The 22,154-nt window shown below is 60.0% G+C and overlaps 1 protein-coding gene across 9 annotated transcripts; it reads right to left on the bottom strand.

Annotated features, from left to right (window-relative positions):
- Positions 1–12: 12 nt before the first annotated feature.
- SMTN (smoothelin) lies at positions 13–22,118 on the bottom strand. Of its 9 annotated transcripts, none has more exons than XM_082417282.1 (21): positions 21,972–22,118; positions 20,126–20,256; positions 15,338–15,486; positions 14,871–14,964; positions 14,706–14,784; positions 14,500–14,597; positions 13,262–13,582; positions 13,101–13,173; positions 12,429–12,500; positions 11,827–12,348; positions 11,460–11,632; positions 8,209–8,361; positions 8,047–8,122; positions 6,805–6,969; positions 6,643–6,705; positions 6,370–6,436; positions 5,299–5,472; positions 4,978–5,095; positions 4,147–4,298; positions 3,120–3,188; positions 13–317 (listed from the first exon to the last, which is right to left on the bottom strand). In XM_082417282.1, exons 2-21 carry the CDS (start codon positions 20,174–20,176, stop codon positions 167–169), a joined length of 2,820 nt encoding a protein of 939 aa, XP_082273408.1. In that variant the 5' UTR covers positions 20,177–20,256; positions 21,972–22,118; the 3' UTR covers positions 13–166. The 9 variants fall into 9 exon arrangements, with proteins under 9 accessions (XP_082273408.1, XP_082273402.1, XP_082273401.1 ...); XM_082417276.1 differs by having other exon boundaries at positions 3,025–3,188; positions 21,972–22,116; XM_082417275.1 differs by lacking the exon at positions 3,120–3,188 and having other exon boundaries at positions 4,978–5,092.
- Positions 22,119–22,154: the final 36 nt, after the last annotated feature.

The raw sequence follows: 22,154 nt of genomic DNA, 5'->3' as shown, positions 1-22,154 counted from the left end.
GAGGAATCAGGGTCGTTGAAAACCAATAATTTATCAAAACGCTGCGTGTGTATGCGTGGGAAGGTGTCGCGACAGACAGGGCAGCGGTGGGCAGGCGCACAGGGAGGGGACGGTGCCTGGATGGTGGGGGCAGCTTGCCGCTGCGGCCTTGCGGGCGGCGGGGAAGCTAGACATTCTTGCCGTGCAGGCGCAGCTCGTGGCGCCGCAGGTGGTTGTAGAGCGACTGCACGTAGGTGAAAACGCACTTGGGGTCGGGCTTCTTGCCCATGATCATCATGTCCTCCACCTCCACGAGGGGTACGCAGTCCACCAGCATCCTGCGGGAAGGGAGGCACGGGGGTGGTTGTCAGTGCCGGCCCCGACTCTTGCGGCGACCCTCTACCCAGAGGTCTTTACAACGCGGCAGCCCGCTGGTCTTCCATAAACTCGACTCCTGATCGACTGAATGAGGGGAAAGCCTTCTAGGAAGGCAGAAGCCCCAGGCCCCACCCACCCAAGCCTGGAGGCACCTCTGTGGGGAGCAAGGCCAAGGCATGTGGAGGTGAAGGAGGAGGTCCCTGCCCCACCCCAGCGCCCAGGTGCAGCAGACCCAGCGCAGGGTTGGGGTCTCAACCCCTAGCCCTGGGGAGGTCCTCACTCCAGACCCCGCCCACTTCTCTCTGGAGGGCCACCTCCTTCTCACCCTCAATGGCACACTCCAGCTGGCACAAGCCTCTCAGTTGGGCTGTTGTACCCAAGGGGCCTCAAATCTTTCCCTGCACCCAGGACCCACTCCAGTGACCCTCTGGTCGCAGGATTATCTGCCAGCTCCCTGGCTTGGTACCTACTGTAGAGCAGTCTGAGAACCCCCATCTGCCTCAAGGGACATCCCTGCTGTGTGAGATGGTGGCCAGGGAGGTGTGTGTGTATGTCTGAGAAACAGTTCTTTAACCCTTATTACCCGCTTGGGTAGAGCAGGGGAAGCAGATGAGTGTCCCAATCAGTACAAACTGGACCAACTACATCACATTCAGGGGCAGGACTTGCTCCCTCCTATGTGCCATGCCTGGCATATAGTTAGCACTGTCAATGTTGTTGAGTTTCCTTTGGCAGGGAAGGCATGAGGGCAGGAATTGCTCCTGTTCCCAAGACACCCAAGGGCCCAGGACTACCTTCCATCTTGTGCCTTCAAGGTCAGACCTTCAAGGTCAAACAATGTAAGGGCTGGGGCCTACTCTCAGCTCACCAGGACTCCTTTGGGGAAGAAATCTGGGAAGCAGGAGAACTGTTTCTGTCAAGGATCTACTCCTGGCCAGCTGTGGAAGCTAGAGAAAACCCTGCCCTGTGACTCAGTTTCCCCATTTTTCCGCAATAGAATAGTCATTCTTTGCTTCATTTGAGTCCTTGGAAGCACCTAGGATGAGTGAGAGGTTTCTGACTCTATTGTTGACGTGCTATGTGCCCTTGAGGTCGTCTCTGCCCCAGCTTGTTTCAGCTGTACTATGGTGAAGAGGCGGCCTCTCTCTGCAGCTTCTTCCAGCTGTGGCTATCTCCCCAGGGATCCTGGCCTCTCCCAAAGTGGAGCTCCCTCCCATCCCTGGTGTCTTCCCTGGAGACCTTATAAAGCCATTGTTTACACCGGGGCTCACGGCTCAGGGCTCCAGCTGCCCCAGTGACAGGCCAAACACCAGGCAATTCGAGCAACAGCACGGCTGAGTCACACTTTCCAACTGGAACAGGGCCGGACTGGGCCCCTCTCCCTCCAGGCTGGCCTGCTGGGCAGCAGCTCCTAAGTCCATATATGACCTGGAGACAGCACCATGCCCATCTTTCCCTCACCTGGACAGCTTCTTTGAGTATATGTGTGCACGAGTGGGCGGCCCCCCACAATGGCTCCAGGCCCCAAGGGGCATCTGAGTGCACTGCTAGCTCTGTCCCTGATTCACATTACTTTAGGCAATCCCCTTTCTCCCTCTGGGCCTTCGTCTTTTCTTCTCCCTACAAAATGGGTGGGAAAAGTGATGGGGCAAGGAAAACAGCCACAAGGTGGGGAGTCTGGAGTTCCAGTTTTTGGCCCTAGCTCTGACCTAATAACCCCTGGCACACTCTGAGCCCACCTCTCTCCTCTGAGCTCCTGGTCTGTAATGGGCAGTTAGCTCAGGATCTGAATTCTCTACTGTGGCCCTGAGGTGAGATGACCAGACAGGAAATGCCACAGCTGGCTTGGGGATCCAGGACCCCCACCAGAAATAACTTCCTGTTAAACTGGCCTTGCTCCTGAGCTCCTCAGCTTGGAGCATGGCACCCCCAACTTCCCAGTGCACAAACTGGAGGCCTGGGAGGCTTCCCTGACCCTCCTTCTCCCTCCCCAATGGGTCCATCAAAAAGCCCATCCCTCTGCTTAAGCTTCTCTAGCTGTCTAGTCCGTCCCCTCCCTCCCCATCCCTCATCCAGGCCTCACTCAAGGATTGTTCTTCAATGCTACCAGACCACATACATCCCTTCTCTGTTTGCAAACCTTTTATGACTCTTGTCCTCAGAAGGAAGTTCAGACTCCTGACTGTGACCCCTTCCTCCCCCTCACATCCAGACTAAATAAACTTCCTTCCCTTCCTGGGTGTGCCATGCCCTCCACCTCCCTCGACCCCACCCCTGTGCACTGGCTGATCCCTCTGCCTGGAACTCCCTCTCCCTCTTTTAGCCTGAACTTGTCATTCAGATGCCAGCTTAGTTTGCACTTTTTTGAGAGCTGTCCTGGACCTGCCAGCTGGGTCGGGTATCTCCCCGGGGATCCCATGGCCTCCTGGGCTTCCTCCATCTCAGTCCTGCCCACCTGGCTCATCACTGCCCATTGAGGAGAATAGTCTTGACTGTGAGGTCCTGAACAGAAGTTAAGGCCATGCCTGGCTCCTTCTAGCTCTTCTCAGGGTCCCCCTGCTTCCCCACCCCCACTCCCGCCATTTCCCCAGCTTTTCTTTGTGCCCCACTGAGCAGATTCCGGCGGGGCAGCGTAATGGGACAGGGGAGCAAGGCGGCATTCCTCACCGTGGGACCCCAGCAGGGGTTAGGACTTTTTGGTTTTTACCAGCCCCTTCTGGACCAGACAGCGGTAGAACTCCTGGATGTACGTGTACACGCACTTCCAGTCAGGCTCTCGAAGCCGCACCATGTCCTCTGTGTCCAGGAGCTGCGGGCAGTCCGCATGGGTCCTGGGGAGGGTAGGGGGCCGGGAAGGGGCAGGGGGGCGGGGCCCGAGTGGGGCAGCAGGGGAAGAGGCAGAGAAGAGAGAGGGGAGGAGAAGAGAGAGACACACACATACACACACAGAGACATGAGTTCAGTTACGTTCTCAGTGCTGCAGTCTGTCAGCCCCCCGCATGCCCCCTCCCCATTGTGGACGTGCCGCTCACTACCCATCACTAATGGTGTGCAATGCAGACAGGGGTGGGGGGCCAGATCAGTCACAGGTGCAGAGAACTCTCGGGGCAAGCGGGAGGGAACAAGGGGTGGGGGCGATGGCATTGGCGCTGAGGTTGGAGAGGAGGGCTGTGCCCCAGGGAGGGGGGTGAGGGAGGCGTGAGAGAAGGTGGAGGGAGGAGAAAGAGGGAGAAATCCGGGGGGAAACCAGAAAGAGAAAGATAGAGAAAGACAAATGGAGGAGGGTGCTGAGGGTGAGGTGAGCAGATGGGGCAACGATTCCAAAGTGGAGGGCTTGCTGATGTCCTATATAAGCCTCTGGCAACACCTATATAGGCTGGGCGGGCACGGTGCCCGGGCCAGGATCCTCCTTTTGGAATCTCCAGCCGGGATCCCGTGGGAGCAGGAAGCTCTGGTGATAGTGGGAGGAGAGCAGGACAGAGAAAGGGAGAGATAGAGGGAGAAGGGGACAGAGGGAGGATGGAGGGGATATGGACAGGGCCACCTGATGGGCCTTGGCCCGGGCTGGTAGGCGGGCCTCTGGCTCCTTCGTTCCGGCGGGCACCTGGCACGCTCAGCAACAGGTGGGTGGGGTAGAAGAGGATGGGGGCTTTCTGGGGAAGGGGGTCTCAGCTGCTGAATGACAGTGCAGCTGACCAGCTCCAGGGGGCCTCGGGGCAGCTGGGCCCGGCCCAGATGCCCAGCCCCAGATGCCCAGCTGACACCAGCAGGGCTGGGACCCACACTTACTCGGCAGATGAGAAGGCCACCTCGAAGTTCTGGCGCCGGTTCTGTGGGCTGAGCTGCCCATAATCGAAGGCCTCAGGGAAGAAGTTGTGCACCAGGGCACAGAAGGCCATCCCGTCACTCCAACTCGAGGAGAAGTTCTGGATGTCCACATGCTATGGGTAGTGGGAAGACCGGTCAGCTCCCCTATGTCCTCCACCTTCCAGTGTTTTGTTTGTTTTGTTTTGTTTTTTAACCACACCATGCAGCATGCATGCAGAACTTCCCCAATCAGGGATCAAACCCATGCCCCCTGCAGTGGAAGTGTGGAGTCTTAACCACTGGACCACTGGGGAAGTCCTCACCCTCCAGTGTTTTGGTAATCCAGATCTAGGGCAACTGAGCTCAGAGGCCCTGTAGCTTGCTCAAGGTTGCACAGTAGGTAGCCTCCTCCAACTCAATTTGTTAACTCCCATGTCTGCTGCTTAGGGGGACAGAGTGACCAAGAGGCCCAGCACCGCCCAGCTAAGGCCATGGTCATGCCCTCATCACTCCTTCCCTTATGTACAGAAATTTACCCAGTGCCTCCGACAGAGCAATGAGGAGGGGACTCTAAGGGTGGGGTCTGGCCCTGAACCGTGCCCACCATCCAAGGGCTGTCATTAGGCCCTGCCACTTAATCACTTATCCTGGAATCTAGGGCATGTTATGTGTCCTCTATGAGCCTGTTTCATCCCAGAAGAGGAATTCCCATCTTCCCTGCCAGACATGGTGGCTGTGAAGGGTACAGCTGCAGTTGGGGCCTTGTGAGGGTGAGGAGGCCCTCGCCTGGCCACCTGGTCTCACAAAGCTCACCTCGTAGCCACGCGTCTTGGCTCGGCACCAGTCCAGCAACATCTGCTTGATGCTGTTGGCATTGGGGACACCGAAGCTGGTGGAGCGCTGCACAGCTGCGCGGGGTCCGCCAGAGCTGCTGCGGGGGCGGTGTCGGGAGCCGGGTTACAAGGGGCGCCTCTTCCATCGGCCCACCGAGTAGGCCCCAGCCCCGCCTTCTTTACCTTCAGGCCCCGCCCCCCACAGCTCCAGCCGCTCCCTTCTCGTCTCTGGCCCCGCCCACCACAGTCCAGACCCCGCCCCGTGAGGTCATTAGGCCCCGCACCACCCACTGCTGCTCACCACGCGGCGCCTTCCTTCTCCAGCTTCTCAATCATGGCCTTGCGCGCCTGGGAGGCCGAGGTCTTGGGCAGGCTCTGCGCCTTCATCAGCTCTTTCTTCTTCTCTGCTTGGCGTTTCTCCAGCGCCGCTAGGCTGCCGGGCCGCGGGCTGGCCTCATCCTCTCGGTCGAAGATACTGAGGGGTGGGTATGCCACTGTTAGGGCCGAGGAGGGCCGCTCCTGAGCCTCGATCTCCACGAGTCAAGGGAGGGGTCTTGTCACACTCCAGACCCTACACTCTTGCGGTATCTTCACCACCGGCAACGCCGGCCAGCAAGGGAGGTGCTCTCATCACACCCATTTTACAGAAGAGTAGACTGAGGCTCAAACGACAAGAAAATGGGAGCCAAGCTCTTTTCAACAGACTTGGACCCTGGGGAGTTTTCTGCGAAGGCTCATTGTATCATCAGGTTACAGGTGAGCTTAGATTCTGGGCCCTATCAACTAATAATGACAACCAATGTGATAATAGTAATGGTAATAATAATAATAGCTCGTGTCTGTTGAGCCTTTTCTATGTGTCATTTTAAACTTCACAAGAGTATGGAGGGACTCTTACCACTTCCACTGAAGATGAGGAAACAGAGGCCTTTGGCCTTAGATTTCAGAGAGCATGGGGGGCAGCGCAAGGACTTGAACATAAGTCTCTGACTCAGAGTTCCTGGACCCCTCTGGTTCCCAGCCTGAATTCTGATCCTACCTGCCCCAAAATGCTCTATAACATAGGGTGTATCCCACCTTCATGGGGCTAAGATGTAAAGATGCTCTGTGACATGGGACGTGGTCTGCAGACACTGGGAAGTGGCAGTGCCACCAGCAGCTCAGTGTGGTGGGGAGGCTTCTCTAAGACCCTGAGCAAATCTCTGGCCTCCCCCATGGTGCGGTTGAGAATTAGGTGAGATGGCAAGGCAAGCAGGAGTGGTTTGACTCCCAGTCTGCCCCTCCCTGGCTGTGCCCCTTCTTGTAGAATGGGTGTGCAGTGAGGTCCCCTGAGACACTCCTCCGTGGTCTGGGAGTGGGTACCTGTGCTCACCTGCCCATCCTCTTGGATGATGAAGAGGAAAAGGTCTTAGTTTGCATCATGGTGCTGCCACCACCATCTGCAAAAAAGGGGAAGGGGAGCAGGGTGAGGTCCTGGGCTGGATGTGGGAGATGGGGCAGGAGGCTGGTAGAGGGATGGAGGCAGCCACAGGCAGAGAAGAGAAAGTGATGGCTGGACAGAGAGACACACAGATGGAAGTTCGAAGAGAGAGTTTGAGGAAGGTGGGCTGGCAGGCAGGCATGAGAAGATGCCAGGCGGCCTTACTCTCTGAGCGCCTCACAAAACTCGACTCCACCGTGGTGGTGCGGGCCGTCCGTCTGCCATCATCTGCAGGGGCAGGGATGAGAGAAAGGGTGTGAGGGGCACAGGGCCCAGCAAGGTAGACATGTTCCCACCCTGAGCCCTGAGCCCTGCTCGGCCCCTTACTGGAGTGGACGAGCCGCTCGGTCTTGGTGACAGTGCTGACAGCTGAGCCGTCGGCTGTCTGTTGGCTGTGTCGCGTGGCGGTCTTGGTGGCCGTGTTGCCACGGCCCTCCCCTGGCCGGGCCCGTGTCTCTTGCAGCCGCCGTTCCCGTTCCTTGTCCCGCTGGTCTGGGCGGGGAATGCCCCACGCATGCCCAGAAGGCCACCATCGCCCACAAAGCACATATGCACGGGCACACGGGGCACACAGATGGGGTGGAGGGCAACTTGTTAGCAATACTGAAGACACAGGGGACAACGGCCCTCTCTAGGAGTAGCTGGGGGTGAGGGGGTAGCTATAACTTGGGAGGGAATGGCGGGGTGTGGTGCACTCAGAAACAAGGGGACATGGAATAGTTGAACTCAAAGGGAGAGTATTTGGATCCAAGAAGGGAGTTTCTGTGGGAATGAGTAGCTGAGTCCAGAGGGAGTATCTCCATCTAGGGAGGAAGCAGCAGAGGCCAGGGAAGGAGAAGCTGAGTCAGGGCAGTAGCTGAGTGGGCCTTCAAATAGGTCTTAGCAGGGAGAAGAGCAGCTAGAGGAAGAAATATCTAAATCCACGGACGGAGTGATTGTAGGTATCTGAGAAGCAGTTCGATCCAGGGAAAGGGTAGTTGGGAGAGAAGCTGACAAAGGGGGTAACTGGGCCTAAAGAAGAAGCAGGTGGGTGGGCATAGAGGCTGGGTGGCCATCCATGGGCCCTGCAGGAAGCAGCTAGATCCAGAGTGGGAGTAATTGATAGTATCTGGAGAAGCAAATGAATCTAGAATCTGGAAGAAGGAATAGCTGGGTCCGGGGAGGAAGTAGCTGTGTTCAGGGAAGGGGAAGCAGGGAGGAGGCAGAGGCTAAGGTGGTCATCAGTGGACCTTGAGGAGAGAGAAGCAGCTGGGAGAAGGAGTATCTGGATTCAGGGAAGGAGTACTTGACAGAAGTTGGAGAAGCAAGGAGGAGTAGCTGGGGGAGAGAGTAACTGGGTCTAGGAAGGAGAAGAGAAGCTGGTTCTGGGTCTAGGAAGCGGGAGAGAAGCAGCTAGGGAACGGAGCAGCTGGATCTGGGGGAAGGAGGCAAGGGAAGAGCTGGGTCTAGAAAAGGAGACGCTGAGTCTAGAGAAGAAGCTGGGGAGGGCGTTACTGAGCCGGATTGTCCACGAATGGACCCCAGTGAGGGGAGCAGCTGGATCTAGGGGCAGGGCATCGGGCTCTCTACCTCTCTTCCTTTGTCGGAGCTCACGTAGCGCAGCCCGGATGAGCTTCCGCTCCTCAAAGTCCGTAGTCTGATCCAGCTGCAGACAGAGTCCCTGTCATTGCCTATCTGGTGCCTGCTGGCCCCGGCCCCTGCCAACCCCCAGTCCACCAGATCTGGCCATACCATCTTGTCCAGGACACTCTCATCCTCAATGGCCATCAGCTCCTCGGCGCTCAGAGGGCTCCGCCTCTCTGGTGCTTTGTCCACGCGTGTCTGCTCAGCGCCATTGGCCACCTCCACTGCTGCAGAGGGGGGCTCTGCTGGTTCTGGCTCCATCTGTGTGGTGGGGAGAGGGCATGGACTTTAAGCAGGGATGTAAATGAAACCAACCATGCCCCAAAGGACAGAGGGCCAGGCCCTGGGGCTTCTGGCACAGCCTTTGAAATACCACTAGCCAGCTGGACTGCCTGCCCAAGGATGACCATGTTGATGTCAGGCTCACAGAAGAGGCACTGAGAGCCTTGTTGTAGGGCTTCCCATGTACCCACAACTGTCTTAATACAATTAAGGGAGGCAATAATGGTGATTTCCATTCAGTGGTGAGCACTGTATGAACACTAGGTATTTTACTGTCCCTATTTAACAGAAGGGAAAACTGAGGCTCAGGGTAGCTGCATGACTTGCCCACAGTCCTTCTGTAAGTGTGATGCAGACTGGGATCTGAGCTGAAGCTAGCCTAACTCCTGAATCTGAGTTCCTTCTGCGGCTTCATTCCCAGTCCCCTCCCAGGCAGGCTGTTCTCTGTCCTGCCTGTTCCCAAAGCCTGGGTCCTCCTGGGCCAGTGCCCAGGCAGCACATGCCCGCCCTCAACACACCAAGGGAGCTGGACCAGGGCCCATAGGCTCCTGACCAGGTGTCTGACCGGGGCTGCCCAGAGCCAAGTCCTCTCTGAAGCTCGCCCCTGCTCCCCACACCCCCTAGCATGAATCACCCACTAAGGGGCCTCCAACCCCAACCTAGCCCCCCACCCCTCCCAGGGCATCTTCCCAGCCCCTTGCAGACAAGCCCCCAGCCCAACTATCAGAGCCCCTTCCCTCCTGGCAGGGCCTCTCTATTTGCTGTAAGGGTAAGGAGAGCCGAGGTGGCAGCTGCTTCAGGGAGGCTCGGCCTGGCAGGGGCAGGGAGTGGGGGTGGGGCTGGAGGCTGGGCCCCGGCCAGGGGCTGCCAGGGCAGCTGCCACGTGTGCCTCAGGGCCAGGAGCCTGGCACCATCTCGCCTCAGTCTTGGAGCGCTAGTGCCCCAGTCCCCTGTACAGATAGGTAAACTGAGGCTCAGAGAAGGTGGTAGGCCACCTAGGGTCACTGAGCAGAGGCAGAGCCTGGCTCAAAACCACCCGCCTCCCTGCAGCCCGTAAGGACTTACGAGACTGCTGCTGTGGGCAGGGCTTGCAGAGGAGCGGCGGCGGGTGCTGAAGGCAGGCGGGTGGGCCACAGGGGTCCCAGCATCCTCGGCCGCCTGGAAGAGGGCCTCAGGGTCGGCAGCAGCCAGGAGCAGCTCACTGGGCTCCAGCTCGGGCTCAAGGTCAGGCACAAGCGGGACCCCCAGCCGCAGGCTCAGCACCTCCACCTGCCTGCCCAGCGCATCCAGCCGCCGGCTCAGCGCTGCTGTCTCCGCCCGCAGCTCTTCAGCTGCCCTGGCCACCGGCTCCACAGCCGAGGCAGCTGCCTCAGCTGCCTGGGTCACTGCCGCCCGGCCTGCCTCCGCCACTGCCTGCAGCTCCTCCAACGCCCGGCCCAATCTCTCCTCGAGGGCTGCGGCCAGCTCAGACATGGGCCCCGGTACCCCCGGCATGGTGATGGTGGGGGCTCTACGGTGGGGTGACGAAGGGGGCAGTGGTAGGGACTGCTGCTTCTGTCTGGCAGAGTCAGTCTTTGCAGCTGGCCTGAGGGCGAAGGCAAGGGCAGTGGGCCTGCCCCGCCCCTGCTGGCCTCCCAGCCCGCCACCTGCCAGCTGAGGCTGTAGCCCAAATAGAAACCTATTCTGGGCTCCCTCTGGAGGGGGCAGTGGGGGAGGGGTAGCCTGCCCAAGCAGGCGGACCGCCAGGCCTGGCCCTGGCCCTGCAGAAATCACAGACTGGCAGTACAGCAAGTCTGCACAGGTTCTGAAGGACTGCCGAGGCCGGGGCCCCATGCCCCATAGGTGGGGAAACTGAGGCAGGGAGCAAGGCATGGGCCTGTCTGGGCCACCATGTGCATTAGCCGTGAGGACCCAATCTGCCAGACTCCAGAGCCTGCGTCCTCTGTCATCATGCCATGCTGTTTTAGAAAGCCTTGAACCGATGGGGGCAATGGAGGCACACAGAGGCGGGACTTCAAGCAATCTGCAGTAGCAAGTGCCTTGTCCCTGAGATAAATGTCCTCTGCCTGCCTCTGGTGCTCAGATCCAACCACAGACTCTGAGCAAGTGCATTACAGGCACACGATCTGCCTCCCCTTGGTTCTGGTTGGGGAAACTGAGGCAAGTAGGTGGTCATACCCGGCACTCCCTGTGGCACCTCCCATCCACCCCAAGGGCCTCAGCCACCCTCTCCTCACTCCCTTGGCAGAGAGCAGTTAGGTCCTGCTCTGTGAGCGGAAGGGTGCTTTCCTGCCCCCACCCTCTCCCTGTCACCCTTGAGAAAGCCCAAAGCTGGCTCTAGCCCTTTCACCTCAAAGTCCCATTCAGCCCCTGGAACAGCACAGAGGCCATTACCTGGGCAGCTGGGCGGCCAGCTGGGGATCCCTTCCCAGGCTGAGCTCCCAGCCAGCTGATCCCGGGCTCCAGAATGAATAATGGAAGGGTGCGGCAGATTCAGTTCCCGTGGCACCTGCTAGGCTGCTGCCTCACCTGACTGGCACCCCCTTGCCTGTCCCCCCTCAGTGCTTCTGCCGAGCACCCCCCACCCCGAGATGTTGACGCAGATGGTAATCACTAATCTCCAATCTCCTAACGGGCCGGGCTGATCTTGGATGAGCAGATGAGAGGCTCTGCACCTTGGGGCTGAGGTTCAGTATAGGCTGGGAGCAGGGCCACTGGGGCTGCTACAGGAAGAGGGGGCAAGCCCTTATTACCCTTCTCTGAGCCTCAGTTTTCCCATCTGTTCACGAGGAATGAACCGACCAATTCTGGAGTAAGGACCAGAGATCATCATGTGGGAAGCTTAAGGCCAGTACAGAGTGAGCTTCTGACATGTCTAGTGGCTGATAGGCGAGGGTCTGGCCCTAGCTCTGCCACCAACTGGCTGTGGACTGTGGTCACCTTCTCTCTGTGGGCCTCAGTTTCCCGTGTGTGCAGTAGGGGAAGAGCAGAGCAGAGGAGCCCTGAGAGCCCTGCACCCTGAAGCAGTCTACATGAGGTGGCTGATGGTGAGGCTGGTGGGGTGAGGAAGGGCTCACCTTAATGCTGCAGCCTCCTCGGCTACCAGGGGAGGCATGGCTGAAGCTGGTGACGTGAGTGACACTGCCCAGCCGAGCCAGGTTCCCAGGGCTGCTGATATGGGTGATGGTGCTCTTGCCCCCACTGCTGGTGCTAAGGAGGGTGGGGGGCGCCCGCAGCCCCAGCGTCAGTTCTGGATAGGGAGAAGGACTACGGTCAGGATCAGGTGGGGTGAGGGTAATGCCAGTCCAGGTTGATGGCGCCCGTCGCTCCCAGTGCACCCTTTGGAGACACCCTGAGCCCTGACCACAGCACCTGTCCTATGTGCAGAGCTGGGTGGCTGCAGGCAGTCATCCCCAGCAGTGGGGAGGCAGTGGGGAGGCCTACCTGCCCTCTGGTTGCCTGTGGGCAGCAGCACCCGGCCCGTGGAGGCCTGGCCCCGGCCATCCTTGATCTCGATGGTGAATGTGGTCTTCATACTGGCCCCTGGCTCAGCAGTGCCCACGGCCACGGCTAGCGGGGCACTGGGCGCCTCTGAGCGGGCCATGGGCCCCCCTGCTCTGTTTTCAAGGGGCCTGACAGCCAAGCCCCGCCCCCTGGGGCCCTCCTCCCTGGGGCAGCTCTGAAGCTGGGCCAGGGGCCGAGCTGTTCCTCGCTGATCCTTGTTGAACTGGGAGGAGGTGTTACTGGGGCCCTGTGAGGAGGGGCCACTGGAGGAGGAGGCAGGGGTGGTGCTGATGTGGGAGGAGCCTGGGAGCCTTGCAGGGGTCGAGGGACCTAGGGCTGCCCGGAGTGGGCCTTCCTGGAGCCCAGCAGCCATAGGAGAATCGGATGTGAACTTGCGCACACGGTCCCGTACGGAGCCAGCCCGCTGGAACGGGGAAGGTCCACTGGCAAGGGGGGTAGGCTCTAGAAGGGACAGGAGGGCTGTCAGTGGTTGGATGGGACAGGGACTGCCCAGAGCCCGGGGTTGTGGGAACTGGCAGTACCTCGGTTCTGGACTGGCTGGCGGGGGCTCAGCACAGACAGGGAGCGTTGGCAGGGGCGAGGGCCAGCTAGGTCTGGCAGCATGGGAAGGCGGTGGCGGCCATGTGGGAGCAGAGAGAGGAGTGGATGGTGGGGTCCACCTCTCATAGTCCTCTCTTCCACACCTCCTCAGCCTCCCAACCCCTTCCTGCACCTCAACCTCCCCAGCCTCCCCAGCCCATCCTGCACCTCCCACAGCTCCTGGCCTCCCCACTCAGCTGCGTCTCTCTTACAGGCCCCTCATTCCCCGACCCCGGGATAACTTGGACAGTCCTGGGGGCTGGGGCTAGGCTTGGGCTGGAGGAAGGGTGCCCAGATTCTCCCTGCTGATGGGGATGGTGGACACCCCCCTGGCCAGCACTGCCCACGGCTCCAGCTGGGAGATGGGCGCACTCCCTTATTGGGGAAAAGAATGTGCCTGAGGCCTGTTGCCTTTCAAGGCTGCAGGGAGGCCTCTGGCCATGGGTGGGGGAGTGGGCGGGGGCGGGGACACCTCAGGAGCAGTGGGAGGCGTGTCAGAGCCTGCCTGGACCTGAGGGCACTGGAGCCATCTAGGCATGAGAACCCATTTTCCAGGCAGGGAAGGGGAGGCCCAGGGAGGCAGATGCCCCTAGCTATCTCTGCTGGAACCCTACCTGCTCTCTTTGTGTCGGAGGGACCTTTGGTAGGGCCGTGGGCAGCAGGGGGCTCTGTGGGGCCACGCAGAAGCTGCAGGGGAGACACGGCATGGGCAGGGCCTGACTCCCAGACTGGGGAGCTCACCCGCCTGGCATCCCTGCCCCTCATCTAGACTCACCTTGTTGACCACCTGCCCCTCCGTGCTGGGGGTGGCTGGAGGCTCCTGGGGCTCAGGGCTGGCAGCCCTGGGCGGGCTGGGAGGTGGCTCGGGGCTGCCCAGAGCCTCAGTGGCAGGGCATGGGGCCTCGGCAGGCTCCAGTGGAGGCTCAGGAGAGGTAGTGGTGGGTGAACTGTCGGCTGAGGCAGGTGAGCTGGGTGTGCCCCCAGGTGGGGCCCGAAGCAGTAGTGTCACTGTGGTCACGTCATAGCTGGTGCCACTGGGGGTCGGGGTTGGCTCTGGGACCTCTGCCTGCTGCTCCTGTTCCTCTGGCTTCGGCACCTGCGGGAGACCCGTGGGAGACCCACAGGATGTGGCCAAGGCTCTCCAGGCTGGCAGGCACCCAGGGCAGGGCATGCAAAGCAGAGGGGCTGGACACGGTTTCCTGCAGGCACATCTGCACAAGCACGGTCACTGGCACACCATGGGCGGTCTTTGATCCCCACTTCCCAACCTCTTGGCACTGCCTAGTCAAGGGCAGTTCAGAGATGACCAGATCCTAATGGCAGGGGTTGGGGACAGCAGGAGACCTGCTGGGGACTCCCAGACTTAATTGATTTCTGGCGTGGAGGCCCCTGACCCCTGGCCTCTGCCTGGTTAATTGCGGGGTTAGTGGGTAGTCTAGTCCTGCCAGGACCAGGAACCCAGCGGCCTCTGCTGGCCACTTAGGGAACCTGCACGACCCGACCTCTCACCCACACTCCCTGGAGAACAGAGCTGACACTGGCCCCTGACAGCAGGACCTGATAAGCCAAGGTAAGGATGTGGGCTGTCCGGAAGGGGAGGGGCAGCTTCGGATGGTTTAAGCTGGGCAAGTACCAGGGTCTGATTTTCATTTCAGGGAGATCCCTCTGTCTGCTGAGTGGAGGCTGGATGGCCAGCGTGGGGGTAGAAGGTAGGCGTGGAAGCGGGGAGGCCAGCAGGGAGGTCAACAGGGTGGTAATGAGAGACAGTCAGGAACCTGGGAGCAGTGTAGACAAGCTGGCTTTGCGGGGGAGGCCTGGGTAGAGACAAACTCTGGAGTGGAGACATGTGACCAGAAGTTGCCTGGGAGAGTGGGCAGAGGCCTGACATAGAGTCCCACTGTCCCCCAAACACAAGCTGGGGGACCCCTCAGTTAAGTACCCATCTAGCAAAGACACACAGGCGCTCTGTGCTGTTGGCATCCATGGGCACAGGACCTTGCCCACACCCCTTACCTCACACCGGTTCAGCCTGTGTGCTGCCCGCCCCTTGCTGTCCTCTCTTGAGCCACTGTTGGGACGCCCGCTGCACAACCTTCCAGCCAATGTGGCGGCTGGAGGGAAAGGGAAAAGTGTCAGGTGAGTGGCAGGGGGTCAGGGTGAGGGGGTTGCTGGGGGCAGCATGCAGCAGGGCAGGGGTGGGGCCAGGGCAGGGCACGTACCCTCAATCTCCTGGGCCCGTACGCGGCGGATAGCAGCTCGGATCAGCTTGCGTTCCTCGTACTCAGCAGCGCCTCGCAGCTGTAGGTGAGGGGTGGGCCACGGGTGTGTGGAGTGCAGGTCTTCACCTGCCCTGCCCCCATCCCCTGCCCTGGCCCAGGCCTCACCAGTGTGGTCAGCTCCTCCACATCACTCATGGACTCCAGCCGTCCTGCCAGCCGTGCCAGAGCAGCCCGCTGCTCAGCCTCCCGCTGCTGAGAGCTACAGGGACACCATGACTATAACCTCCATTGCCAGGGCCAGGTCATGGAGGATGTGGGCTGAGGGCGGAGGCCAGGACAGGGTACCTGGAACCTTGGCAGAGGGGCAGGTAGCTGTGCACACCCTCTGGCTACACACTGGCACATGCACGCCCATGGACCTGAGCGCTAATATCACATGGGTGTGGCCAGGACACCATGACCGGCACGTGGTCCGTGCCCACCAACATCCCTGTGTACTCCAAATGCATGCCTGTGCTGCCATTTGCACACCCAGATGGGCAGCAGACACCTGGCTCATGCCTGCCTGTACAACACGAGCTGAGCCCTGGCACATTCAGCCCCACCTGCATGTCCAACCCCTCGCCACTCACTGCAGCCAGTTCTCCTTGTTGTCCTGCCGCTCGGCACGGAAGCGCTTGGATGCCAGGGCCTCCTCCTCGCGCTCCAGCTCCTGCCGCTGCAGCTCCCGGATGGCTGAGCGGATGCGCCGCCGCTCTGCCAGATCTGCTGTGACCTCCAGCTGCAGGGCAAGGGGTGGTGAAGGGCAGGTCATTTTGGCTGCCAGGGAGGGAGGGCGGGCACTGGCCGCCCACGGCTCAGCCTGGGGCACAATGAGTGGTCTGTCTCCACTCCCTCTGCCCCAAGCCTGTCATGTGCCTGCCTGCCCACCCAAACTTGGTCTCAGGGGGAGACTCAGATCATGCAGCGAGGGCTTCTGGACAGCCCACCGTGGACTAAGATTCACAGAGTGGGCAGCCAGCAACCACCCACCTGTGCCAGGTGCCAAGTCAGGCGTTCATTCCTGTGACTCGACTCCTGCCTCTCAGAGCCCTTCATCAAACCCCCAAGAGCCAGAGAGTTGTGGCAGGAGGAGGCAGGCTATCCTATGGGCCCCTAACAGTGTCCCTGGGGAGGGAAGGGTGATTGGGCTGCTGGAATCCAGCTGTGAGCACGAGAGACTCCCAAAGTACCACAGCCCTGTTGATGGGTGGCAGCCTTGTCCACATTGGACAGATGGGGAAACTGAGGCAGGGGCAGGCCCTCAGGAGTCATAGCTCCCCGCCTGGCTGGGGGCTATTGTTCTCCCTGCACTGGTCCTGCTCTAGCCACCACTGAAGGGGCAAAGGGGCCGGGGCTCAGAGTGGGAGGGCCAACACCCCAGACAGATAAGGCAGCTGCACTAGGGTCCACCCAGGGCCCTAGAGAGGGTGTCCATGGGGGACAGGTGCTCCCACCAGCTTCTTAGCCTGTCACTCCCTGGGAAATTGGGGGTGGCTGGTCTAACCAGGTCCAGGAAAGGGCACCTTCTCTGGGCAGTCAGCCAATCCTGTTGCCCCCCTCACTCCTCTACCCCCTACAGAGCCTCTGTGGCTCAAGGGAGAGAGGACAGGCCCAGGGCCCCCAGGAAGATAATGGCAGAAATAAGCCTCCAGTGTGGGTGTGCGCCAGGTGGGAGCAAGTATAGGCAAAGTGATTTCCTCTGCCCCCACCCCCAAATCATTCAGGGGTAGGCCCAGGAACCCTCTACTCCCTTCCTTTTTAGCCTCCTCTCCCATCATTCCTTCCTGCTCCACGGGGGAACCTGGTGGGAGGGGGAAAGGTTTCAGCAGGGAGTGTGGGCTGGCCCAGCTTAGCCATGAGCTCACTTGTCCCAGTCTGAAGAGGGTAGAGACAAGTGACAGAGCCCTCCAGGGAGCCTTCAGTCTTCACATTCCTGAGGAGATATGGGAGGGCCCCCGGAAGGCTCAAGCCAGGACCCCCAGCTGGCTCCAGCCCCAATCCAGTCCTGGCTGGGTGGTCAGGATCATATCCTTAACATCCCTGGTCTTGGTTAACATCTCATTTGTCAGACGGGACAATGGCCTCCCTTTAGGGTAGTGGGTGAGGATGGGAGCAGTGACTCGGGGTCCCCCCCGCCTTGCGGAGCTATGTATGGTTGGTTCCAGCCAGTCAGGAGGGGAGAGAGAGAAGTGAGGGCAAGTGAGGGCAAGATACCCAGAGGCATCTGTAACATTTACTGAGAAACCATGTGCCGGATCCTGTGCTGAGCACCTTACTTGTCCTAACTTCACAGAAACCCTAGGCAATTTATTATTCCCATTTGACAGATGAGGAAACTGAGGCTCAGGGGGAAGTGATTTGCTTATGGTCAAGTGACCTGAGCCAGGATTTGAACCCAGGTTTCCATGACTCCGGGGCCTTCCCTGGGCTGAGGATATCTCTGTGGCTGGGGTCTGTCTGCTATGGTGGGTACCTTGAAGATCCTTGTACTGTATCGAGGACCCTTCCAGCCTGGACTAGAGATGCCCTGGGGCTTAAGGGGGCCTATCATGTGCGGGGGTGGAGAAGGCTCACCTTCCCACCCTCAGTCCTAGCCTTGACTCAGGCCCTGAGCCCTCCGTGGTACACTAGGAGATTCCGGGCCTGAGGGGACAGCTGGTCCAGCCCCTCCTGTGCAGAGGGTAAAGAGTCTCAGAGATGCAATGACTAGCCCTTTGTCTCCCGTGTGTCCCTTCCCAACCCCCTGGGCTCCAGAGATGGGGTTCTCCTCCCTGAAAAAAGCTTGATGTGGGAACTTGGTCACTTCTGCAACCCCTGGGAGCCTCAGTGTCCCCCTCTGGAAAATGGGAGCCTCTGTCTGATCCCCCGAGTGGGTGGGGCAGGGTTGGGGAATGAAGAACCTCATCCCTCTGGTCACCCTCCCGCACGACCCTTCCTTTTGGGCCTGGAGACAAAGGTCCGCCCACAGTGTCCCTGATGTGTGTCCTGTGTTCCCCGTCCTCTCAGGCCCCACCATCCTGAGTGGAGGGGGCTGTTGTTGGGAGGGAAGGAAGTACAAAGCGCCATTGTCCACTGGGGGAAAGGGAAGGAGATGGGGGGGTTTCCGAAACTGCCCAGTGAAATTCTCCTGGGAGGAAAGAGGGTGCTTCCTCTTCCCGGGGGGGCCGGGCCTCCGGGTACTTTGTACCCTCGCTGCTGGGGGCGTCTGACAGGCCCCGGCGTCTTCCTGGGCCTCAGTCTCCCCACCAGCACTACGGAGGAGACTTTCCAGGCATTCGCTCAGTCCCAGCTCCTCCAGTTGACCGATGGGGGACCGGCCGGCAGTGAAGCGTGGCCTAGCCAGGGGGCGCTGAAGGCCCGCGGGCCCCGCCACCGTAGCCGCCTGCACCGCCCACGCCTCTCCCACGCAGCCCCGTGCAAGGCGCCCAGCCCGGAGCCAGCAGGACAGGAAGCCGCGCAGGTTCCGCCTGCTTTAATATCCCCAGCTACAGAGAGGAAACCCAGGTTCACAGACTTAAGCAGCTTCCGCAGGTCACCCAGCTAGTGAGTGTCGGAGCCCGATCTCGAACCCGGGACCGAGGCGGAGGGCGTCCCGATATGTGGCGGAGGAGCACGTGGTGCTCGTGTGCCCAGGTGTCCCCATCCCGCAGAGCCCCCCTCCCTGTTCGCAGGAATGTGCAGGAGCCGAGGTTGGGAGCGGGTCCCCAGGTCCCCAAATCGGCCGGACGCTGGGGCGCTGGTCAGCTTTCCCTTATAAGGCCCGGCCCCGTGGGGAGGAGCCCGGCTCCGGACGCCCCAGTTCCTTCCAGGAGGCCGGCGCGCGGGGCGGGACCCTCGGCAGCGCTGGGGCGCAGTAATGGCGGGCGCCCGGCGGTGGAGGACCCCGGTCCCGAAATGGGAAAGACCTCCGGGGTCCGGTGACGAGGGGCGGGGTCTTGCTAGTCCTTTCCCAGGGAGGGGGCCGGGGTTGGGGGGGCGGACTACAGCCAATGCTCCGGCTTCTCTGAAACCCTTTTCCAGCACCCAAACCCGCATGGGGTGGGGGGTGGCAGCTGGAGAACCCTGAGCCTCAGAGTGGACCCCTAGAGAAGGGGATGAGCAAAGACTTGGCTTTCTCTCCACTACCACATTAGGATTCTGACTTCCTGATGGGAGGTCGAGCTGACGTGGTGGGACCCTTTGGAAACCCATCTCCCTCAGGCTGCACACAGCGCCTGTGGCGGTGGCAGACACCCAAAGTTTAAGGTGCTGTCCGAGGACACAGAGGCCAAGTGCCTTGGGTAGATGATGGCAGTGGCTGGGCACTAGCTAGCTGGCTCCAGCCCCTGCCTCCAGAGGAATGGTATGGGGGTGGGGTGGGTCATTTGCCTTCTCCCAGGGAAGGTAAATCTTTAATTTACCCCCTGGACAAGGGTCAGGGGCTGGGGGGTGGAGCTCTGGCCCCTCTTCCAGTTCCAGTGCGCCCTGCCCTTGCTGGTGGGCACATGCCTGCCCTGCTATATTGCCCCACATCCTCTCTGTGCACGGTATGTGTGTTGGGGGGGAGGGCGGGCTTCAAGAAGAAGCTGGGGAAAGGGGATAGAGTGGGCCCATCCTTCTTCCATGCCAGGATCTGGGCCTACACCTCATTCCATGCCCATGCCAACTGTAGGGCCTAAATATTATGTTCACACACATTCCCCCCACCTCCTATTTTACAGATAAAGAAACAGGCTCCGAGTGGGAAAAATGACAGATTAGAAGTCACAGTGTTCATAAGGGTCCCCAAGCCCTGTCTCTATGGGCTCTTCTGGACTTGACTTATCCAGGTCTCTTGGTACCCCATGACCCCTTTTGGGGTTTGTTTGGATCCTGGCACACCCTTTTCCGAGCTGGGTGCCCTTGGGCAGGTGATTTCACCTCTCTGAGCCACAGTGTCCTCCTGGCTCTTGGAGCTACTGTAACCATTCTGTGAGATGGTGTGCTTAGCGCCCAGACTGCTCCCTGCTGTGCCCTGGCTTATTAATCATTGCTGCTACTGTTATCATTGGGCCAGCCTCCAGGGGTGGGTACTGCCCAGGCTGTTGCTTGAGAGAGGCAAATCCAGCCTCCCCACACCTGTGACTGCACATGGGTGAGTCCTCACCAGTTACTATTTAAACAGGTGGTGGCAGTGGGGGGCTGGGAGGAACAAGGCCTCAGCACCTGGCATGGACAAGCACATGCCACCAGGGCCTCTGCATCGGCCACGCGGAACAGGCCTAGCCCTGTTCCCCGGAGCCCTTCTCCTGCGCCCTCCCCCATCACCTCCTCTTGTCAGCTGAGAGGTATCCTGGACAGGCCCTGCCTCTCTGGCCTGTCTTGTCTGTCCTCATAGTAGGGATAATGGAACCACTTACCAGCTTCCGCAAGGCTCCCTCATCCAGCCCAGCTAATGTTTCGTCCGCCATCTTGCTGGCCCCTAGCTCCGTCCGTCCCCTCCTGGTGAGTTCCCCAGTGCCTTTGGAAGCTGACACCAGCTCAGGGAATTCTGCAGGGGACAGACATGAATCAGGCCTTCTGGGGCCTCTAGAAACCACAGACACTTGGGCTTTGTGCCTCAGTTTCCCCCTCTAACCCGTGATTATCCATTGGTGTCTGATCCTTATATGTGATGTGACTCCTGGCTGGGAGGTGCCCTCTGCCCTAGGGTAGTGTGCTGGAAAACTCAACAAACCAAGAGTAGGAGTCCCTGGTTCCATCCAGCCAGCTGGACTGCTAGCTTGCTGTGTGGCCTAAGCTGGGCCCTTGCCATATCTAAGCATCAAACAGGGAGGGTAGGGACCTGGATTGTGAAGCTAGGGCCCAGCAAGGCCCACCCAAGCTGTGCTCACCACCAGGGGGTGACCATCACACTCCACAGCTTCCTGCCCCAACCACCCATCCCCAGGGCCTGCCCAGCCCCCACTCACCCCAAAAGCTCAGCCTCTGGCTATGGGCTAAACCTATATCCAAGTCCTTGCTGCCTTTGCCACTCTCATTCCCCCAGGTAACTTAAGCCATTGGAGGTAACATTCTGTCTTCTAATTCTTGAGGACAACCCTCTGTACACACCCCTCTCCACTCCTCCCTTTCCCACCCTCCCCCTGATGCCAACTGCCCTGACCTAATGAAGCCAGGTGTCCAGGCACCCCACTCCTCCTGCCAGTTCACACACTTAGAATTCAGTTCCCCAGCTGGAAGAGCCTTCAGAAACTGATCCGTCCAGCTTCTGGACTTAGGCAAACAGGATTGGAGAGGACCAGAGGATTGTCATGGGGGAAGGAGGATCCCAAAGACCCAGAGGGCAGGGAATGGATTTAATCTTGGCCACCTCTAGCTTCTGAAGTCCCCTTCCAAAGTGCCCTCAGGGGCTCAGGACACTCCCTCTTGCTCTATCACTGCCTATCAAAATGGCCCCCTAAATCCTGGCCCAGCCTCCCAGTGTAGCTCTTTCCTTCCCCCTGCAGCCCTAATGTCTTTCTGGAATTTGAGGGCCCACAGCATGACACACCGTAGGTGCTTAGTTAATGTATGGTGACTGAAATGGCCCCTGGATTGCCCCCGCTTCTGTTGATTCATCACTCAGTCATCCCTTCCCCCTCCCCAGAACAGTCACTTGTCGAGTCATCCCATCCGGTGAATGGGTCTGGGGGAGGTCCTAGTCCACACAGTTGGGGTTCTTCGGACTCTGCCTGTTCAAGTCGCTGCTTGCTTTTCCCATCCCTGTAGGCTCGGACAGGTAGCAACCTCCCAGCCGCCCTCTGCTGGGGTCCTTCACTTAGCAATCGCCAGACTTGGGTTCTGTGGACACTCTGAGTTCTCCCATGTCTTCTGAGGGGCAGGGGTCCCTAATGCAGAATCTAGGACTCCCAGGGAAGTCTCTTTCTCCTCAGGGATTCCCGCCGCTGCTCCACTCCAGTTCTATGGCTCCCCGTCACACAGTGTGAGGTCCCCGAAGATTCCGAGGGGTCTCAGAGGAATGTAGGAGCTTCCTCAGGGTTTCTGCCCCCACAGACTAGCACCCCTGGGGGTCGTAGAGCCTCCTGGAGGTCCGTGAGCGTCCTTCCCCCAGGTCTCAGAACTTTATCGCATGGGTTAGAGCCCCTGTGGATGGGTGGGGGCTCGCAGGTTCAGGAGTCCCAGAACCCTGGGAGTCCACCTATCCGGGTTCCACCCTCGGACCCGTCGGGGGTCCTGCTGCCGCCCGGAGGTCCACACACCCACCTCTTAGTCCGGCCCGCCCGTCCGGCACGGGCTCAGCTTAGGTCGTTCGGGATCCAACAGATGGACTAGGAGCGGTCAGGCGGAAGGCGCCGCGACCGGGATACCAAGCCCGCTCAGCAACCGTCCCCGGGATTCTGCAAGCGCCGCCCGTCCAGCCGCGCCAGCAGCCCCGCCGGCCCCGCC

This window comes from Balaenoptera physalus, assembly GCF_965194825.1.
Source record: "Balaenoptera physalus genome assembly, chromosome: 12".
NCBI lineage: Eukaryota > Metazoa > Chordata > Mammalia > Artiodactyla > Balaenopteridae > Balaenoptera > Balaenoptera physalus.
The sequence above is the reverse complement of the archived record's forward strand: the minus strand, read 5'-3'. Positions and strand labels throughout refer to the sequence as shown.